We start from the raw sequence: 7,341 nt of genomic DNA, 5'->3' as shown, positions 1-7,341 counted from the left end.
TGTACCACATACGGGTGGTCTTCTGCATGCTGCTTAGGGGTGTCCGTATTTTTAGCATCAGTAGCATTGGACAGTTCAGTAAGTGATCAGGATAGCCAATTCAGGTATCCTAATTTTAAGAGGTTTAGGCGCGTTAAAGATTAAAATTACATTTTTATTGGAAAGATTACGCCGTCCTTTTTGATTCGATGGTTGTCCTTTTTGCTTGGACAATTCCCTGTCCACGTAGCTCATGTCAGGTTTCTTCTGGCTCATTAAGGTGGAAACCCTTGAGGTAAGGGTTTAATATTGTTCAAATATAAAGTGATTTTTTAAATTAATTCTAACAAAGTATGGACATCTGACATTAAGATGTACTTGTCATGGAGAAAGAAATTAAGACAGGTTTTAATTTTTCACGAAACAGATGTACTTGTCATGGAGAAAGAAATTAAGACAGGTTTTAATTTTTCACGAAACAGATTTATTTACAAGTGACAGTTAATTTTCGTACAGGTAGACAAGATAATACAGAATGTTTATGGCTTTAAAATAAGCAATTTGTTTTTCAACTAGAACATTAATTTTTGAGCAGTAGTGCTTGAACATCTAGTAACTAAGTTACTTGAATGTAACACTCAAAATAGGACGAAGACATGCGATTTTCTTAATCACAAGTGTGAAGTACAAAACTTAAAATGCAGTTTCGACCAGAGTATCTGCAATAACTGCCTCTTCCAAAGGGGCTTACCATGCAGGATCATAGAAATACATAAATAAAATCGTGCTCTAGCTTTCAGCCAGAGCGCATTTGACTCAATATCAATAAAACCAATCCGTGGAATATTCTGCACGGATATTTTTTTAAGAAATACAGGGGAAAAATTAACTACTTTACACTAATTCATAGCACAACCCCCCATTTGTATTCATCATTTATATTGTTCGTTTAAAGAGTGTACATACAGAAAGAATAAGACGTTTTAGGTCCCTCAACGTGGAAGAAAGGTGCAAATTCAATAAAGTTCGCAGATATAAATATTACTTTTCTCTTTCGTATCTCCAGTATTGACATAATTTCTTCAAATTATGAGAAATGCTCGCACTGAACTCTGAGAAATGCAGCAAATCGTAGCAGATAAGCTGGTAATTGCACATATAACAAAGGTTTGGAATTAGATGACCCAATGAGTTTTTGAGTTCTAGCATAGCTTTCACATTATTTTTATAAAATTATGTCCTGGTTATGCTTCGATTTTGGAGAACAAAACAAAACAATTCTAATTAATTTAGTGTCACTAAAAAACATAATATTTGATTGTTTCTGATAAATATCTTAACTGTACATTTCAAACAACTGTCTTTAGACTTAGAACAGTCAAACTATTCATAAATAGTTAAAATGAACTAAAATGGAACAAACTTCTTTATACTATTTCTCTCAATGAAAGCTCTACTGTAATCTGAACATATGGTCAGTAATGTACAGAACTACACCGAGGTCCACATCAGACTAAAGTGTCCTGAGATCGCAACATTTTTGCGATTTTCTTCCAAACATTCGAATTTGATTCCGATTCGCGCACAATGATGAAATGATAGCGTGTTTTACAGGTCAGCATGACTGTTGGACTGACCTTTCCCTCCGTATTTGGCACTAAATAACTACCCCTGTCTTTATTCAGTGTTGCCTGCTATGCCGCATTCTGTCTTGATGAAACATCATGGTCTCGTGCCGCTGGTTGATCAGCATATCCTTTAAGCTGGCCACCTCCGTTGCCAGTCTGGAAAGTTCAGTGCGAAGCTGATAGTTCTCTGTTTGCAGATCGTTACGCGGATGCGATGTTTTGTGGGAATTTCGTCGATTACTGCGACTGATTTTGCGGGTAGAATCGAGATCCAGCGGAGTTGGACTTTGCTTACCATGTCCGGTGCTACTGTCTCCATCTGACGATGTGTCCTCACGTGCGCTGCTACGGCCACTGTCTGTTGTGTTGGCATTATTGTGGTCCTTGTCACTAATGTGAAACTTGTGGCGGAGTTTGTGGGGAAGGCAATAGTTGGGTTGTGCAACGCAAGCGACTTGGACGTTATCTTCGGTGGACGACCAAGAACATGAAGATCCACCGGATTCATCGACAGGAGAAGTACGACTCGGTGAATGTTCGCTACTTGGACAATAATCACTGCTCGGCTTCAGTGGTTGCTGAATTTCTCTGGTGGATTCTGGGTAGCCATTCTGTTGCCAGGACGACGGATTTTCAACTGACGATGCTGGACGCAGATGAGGCATTACCTGGTCTGGATGGGAACCCAAAGATGGAGATATACTGGGTGGAAGGTTTGGACTCAACGCAGGAGGTAGCACATTGGTGGGCATCGCCGCGGTGGGGATGAGCGTCAACATCTTAGCAGTCCTTCGAGCACGGAGTTCCACTGGTGATGCCTGCAGATGGATCTGAACTTGATCGGGGTCAATTAGCGCCTGTCCATTAAAACCAAATTTGTCCTTTAGAGATGTGAGTTCTGCTTTCAGAATGGCATTTTCTTTGCTGAGATCCAACATGCGTGTCTCAAGCACCATATCATTAAGACGTCGCTTTTCACGCGATCTCTTAGCAGCCTCATTGTTTCGACGTCGACGATCCCAGTAGCTGTCATCTTTCTTATTTTCGGGAATGAACTCGCGCTGTTTACGAGAAGGAAACAGATCTTTCGCTTTAAGATGGGCAGTCAAGTCTACCGGCAGCGGAAGTTGAGTTAGAGGATTGGACGCGGTCCAAACTACCGATGTCGATCCAGCGATTGGACTCGAAGACAAACCAGAAGCAGAATGCGTGGGATAATGTGATGATGTCAATATTCCAGGTGGAGGCGATGGTGATACTGGAGCCACATCAGCTTGTAGACGGGGTTGTTTACAAACAGGCTCGTTGTTTGTGATCATCATTTTGATGGCATCAGAATCTCTGCAAGGACAATAAAATAGCTTTTTAATGCGTGAATTTCGAACAAAATAAATAGAATTTCGAACAAAAAAATAGAATTTTTATTTATCTCAAAGCGACTAAGTTAAATCTTCTGTTAAATGCACCTTTTAATATCAGATTTAAATTGTAAGAAAAACAAAACGTTATTTTTGTTAAACATTTCATTTAGGAAACTTTGTGCTTTTTGTATTTGTTTATATTTTGAGAACAGCAGCGAACTGAATTGGGCACACTTAGGAGTATACAAAAATTCGTTACTCCTGCGGGTTAATGTCCAACAACACGAAGCAGAAGGAGCCTTCTTTAAACACTTAAATAATAATTAAATGCTTAATATTTCCTCCTCCTCCTCGGTATATTCAGAAGATGTGGAAACTACCAGACAAAGATGGTCAATATATCCCGCCTGAAGCAAACAGGTGACTCGCTATCTACACTTCAGACAGATCGTATCCTTGGACGGAATAATAATAGCTCACGATGTTGCAATGTTACCGGATATTACTTAACCTACACGTGTCTCTCTCTAGCTAGCGCTGTATAGTGGGTGGGCAAACAGATCACATGATATGAACTGAAGCGGTAACCCTACAACAAGACATTCCAATAACTTTGCGTAGATTAATAAACACGAGCCTAGAACTCATAAAACCCAACGTGTCCATTATGTGCTTTAAATATCATGAGAAATATAACAGAAGAGTCTACTGATATTTATAATGAATCCGCTATATATACACCTGGTACAAGACCACACCATAATCTCAAGAACATTAAATAACAATTATGAAACTACAGCAATTTAGTCAGCCCCCGTTTTCCCTAATATCTGGGTTTTATGGCCAAGTTATTTACAGAATTTACTCGACGCAGTCAGATGGAATTCTTGCCTACTGAGAATGGTTAATTTGATATAAAAGTACCACTGAACTTAATAAAATAGCAGACTGCGTGTAAAATAAATAGAAATAAAAAATGACTTTAATTTTATAATTAATTATCCGACTGCCCTTCTGCGTTAGACGCGTAAATTATTAATCTAGTTATGTAAATATCCCAAGATAGTCCCAGTCTTTCCTGCTTGTACAAACAGGAAAAGAAATGTCCAATAATGAGGTCATGAGAAAGAAAGAGAGAAAAACGTGTACAGGATGGGATAGACCGGCTGTCAAAACAATTCAGTAAATAGTCTGGCAAAGCGTTGCTTATTAAAGTTCCATACTAATGAAAAGAATAATTTTTTTTCTTATCTGACAGATAAATTCAATATTATATAAAGATTACAGAACTACAAAATATTATATTCAATACTTTGTAAAAAAAATAGCATAACAACAAAAATAATTGATCGCATTGCCACCTGACGGAACTGTAACAAACTAAGTGCACAATTATTTTATTGCTATACGATGGAAGGATAGTTATTCCAAATTACAGAGTCGAAACTGGGGTCGGACTGTGACCAAAAAATTCAGAAAATATTGTTTTCTATTTGATTTCCAAAGAGTTGGTTTATGTGAACAATGGCGCATTGAAATTTCTTGGATTTTATCAGCGAATCTTAAACTCAAGGAACTACTGGATTAAAGTACCTTGGATATAACAATGGTAATGGGAAATTTGTTCGTAATTATGAATTACAACAATCTCTAATCTGCTTTCCACTTTAAGATGCGAGGCGTGAAATAAAACTACCATACCTGATCTCACAGATATTATTAAGCTTCTGAGAAAATTCCATTTGCCCAAATACAATTCACTCAACGACAAACAGCAAAGCTTTCCAGGGATTCATGAAGCAGATTTCATTTTCAACTCAGAACCATCTTTTCTGCTGCCACAAAAGTCCCTCACGTACATCCACTAAGTGCGCGACAATATTTCTCGTTTAGTCCAAATATTTCTTATACGAGACCAGATGCAATGGAGCATCAAACGGTCACTGTCATTTCTCTGACTCCGCAAGAGTGGGAGCAATTCGCACGTGATGGGGAAACACGTGAGCGAGAAGAGCTCAGTCGGTTTTCGTTAAAAATTCCTAAGCACGGAGAACTCCCCCCCCCCCCCAGAAACTTCTCGCAGGGCTCACACACACACACGGACGCTGTTTTCCCGCCGTGCGTCGATGAACAGAGAGAGAGAGAGAGAGAGAGAGAGAGAGAGAGAACGACCTGATTGACCTACCTTCTTAGATGCGGACCGAGTGAAAGGCTGTCTGTTGACGGGAGAAAGTTCTACAGTTTCCTGCGGGCTTGCTGGCACACCGACACCACTTCTGGCTCTGCAGTCGGTTATCGCACTTTTGGGAAGTCGTCTCTGCTGTGACCCAGATTTGCCGCGTGCGCATCATGCATACGCTAGTAATGAGGTCATAAGTGATATCATGTTATCCACAGAGAGAGAGACGCCAGTAGGGAAGGGGGAGTTGGACGGCCGTGAACAAAGGGGGTCAGGGGAAAGTAAGCAGGCCAAGGCTAACACAAACAATCCCATCCCAACAGAAGGTTCGTGCCGATGACCTTACGTTGGGAATTCAAGGAGCCGAAATGGTTCACGACAGTCTTGTGCACATGGATGAAAATCAGTGCAAAAATAGTGAATAAACAGGATGGGGATTTTGACCAAAAGCTTTCAGTGGAGAAATAGAATTTGCAGGTTTAAATGGTTCTTTGGCGTTGATTACATGCCAGTGAACACCTGATGACTAATTACACCTTATTACGTTTTCTTTAAGGTAATACTACACCCAAGCACCACTTTAGAACCAAAAAATTTAGAGATTTACGACCCCGAACAAAATGCACCATCTGGTGATGGTTGTATTTGAAACGGCCAGTAAGATATGAAGTAATTTCCAGCTCGAGGTATATTGGACTTTTATTAGTCCAATATACCATTAGCGAATATTAAAATTATATTTTAAAAACAGAATTGGTTTCGTCTTCCTCTCTACATTCCTTTCAAAATCTATGTGAACTTTGGAAGTGGACCGAGATCAATGGAATTGGTAGATTCAGGCGATAAGCAAAGAACACAATTCAATGTTTAATTACGTATATGCTTTTAGATTTTATATTGGACTGAGTGACTCCAAAACGTCAATCACCTCACTACAACATCACTTCCTTTTGACATTTAAATATCCCTCCTCCCTTTCCCGTGTTAATCTAGTTTAGGGTGAAAGAAGACTAACATTCCGTCATGTTAAGTCAGCATAATTCAGTCATAGCTTTCCTTATTTCAAAGGTCATCTTTGCTTGGTTTTCCATTGATATAAATCTCTTAATGATTGAGAAATACAGATTGATGGTTTCTTTGACATACAATTATAAACATTTTCTGCCTCCCCCCCCCCCAAGTGAAGAAACCGAAAATTGCAACTAGTTGGTATACAATTCCAGATGAGCGAATTAAGATTTAGAAGCATTTTTGAAAATCGCAGGTACTGAATTTGCAAACTACGCAATCTCAGAGAAAATAAATGCCACAAAACACTGAAGAGATTAACAAATTGCCACTGTTATAGCTATCATAGGTTTATCTTAGTTTACCAAACTTTTAAATGGAAAAGATTAACTATAATATTTATATAACAGGATACGTTTATCCTTAAAATACTAAACATTACAGAATAACAATATACGCAGTTTTCAAAGAGGAACAGAAAGCATAAAAAATTAATACGTAGTGTGGCACTTCCATTCATTTATTTATCCTTCTCTTAAGAGTTAGATTACCACTCTTTCGATATATCAATAAATAGCAATTTATATATCGATATTAGTAAATCATTATTTTGATTTAACAATGCCGGAAGCTTGGTTGGTTAGTTGCAGAGTTAACCACAATTGGAAACAAATTAACTAAAGGTTACTGCATTCAAAAGGAAAAGGGGAAAAAAAGAAAGAAAAAGAAGAAGAGCATTAAAAAGACATCGCTGCAACTCTATTGACAAGATAGAATAGCATACCTTTCTTCTTCCAAAGAGATTTGTCACACTTAGCGAAGGACAATTGCCACACTGGAAGTTCTCTCAATCCACAGTAAATCTTGCTCCGATATCAAAATGGAAACTCACGCCACCACGCGTTCGGAATAACTGCGTTGGCGCTATCGAAGGGCTGTGCGAGAGAGGCAGCAACGGCAGCTTTCGTATCGAGGCGCGCGCTACTAGACTCACATGTGCACCAATGACAGGTGTTTTGGGACGTCGCTCCATTAACCTCACTGCAAGGCCGTTCTAGTTACGCAACTGTTGTTATTGTGCGCAAACTCTTCTCCTCGTGTTGCGCTGTAGATTTTCGCTTCTTTTTTCTTTTTTTACTTTTCCAAACGACACGTGTACCGCATTCCGCCTGCTATGACTGTTTGA

The 7,341-nt window shown here is 39.0% G+C and overlaps 1 protein-coding gene across 3 annotated transcripts in view; it reads right to left on the bottom strand.

The window, feature by feature from the left end:
* Positions 1-481: 481 nt before the first annotated feature.
* The window catches only part of vri (nuclear factor interleukin-3-regulated vrille), a 51,220-nt gene continuing 44,360 nt past the window's right edge, over positions 482-7,341 (bottom strand). Inside the window, exons 1-2 of one of the 3 annotated variants that reach the window (XM_090387757.1) lie at positions 6,940-7,152; positions 482-2,948 (exon numbers count right to left, since the gene is read on the bottom strand). In XM_090387757.1, the coding sequence (XP_090243883.1) occupies positions 1,661-2,929 (1,269 nt within the window). In that variant the 5' untranslated portion in view covers positions 2,930-2,948; positions 6,940-7,152 and the 3' untranslated portion in view covers positions 482-1,660. Of the gene's footprint in view, positions 2,949-5,153; positions 5,287-6,939; positions 7,153-7,341 lie in introns of those variants that run through there. The other 2 variants (XM_090387758.1, XM_090387756.1) reach the window with 2 other exon arrangements.

This window comes from Mastigoproctus giganteus, chromosome 13 (assembly GCF_048544385.1).
Source record: "Mastigoproctus giganteus isolate SK-2022 chromosome 13, ASM4854438v1, whole genome shotgun sequence".
Taxonomy (NCBI): Eukaryota; Metazoa; Arthropoda; class Arachnida; order Uropygi; family Thelyphonidae; genus Mastigoproctus; species Mastigoproctus giganteus.
This window is presented reverse-complemented; position numbering and strand designations above follow the sequence as displayed.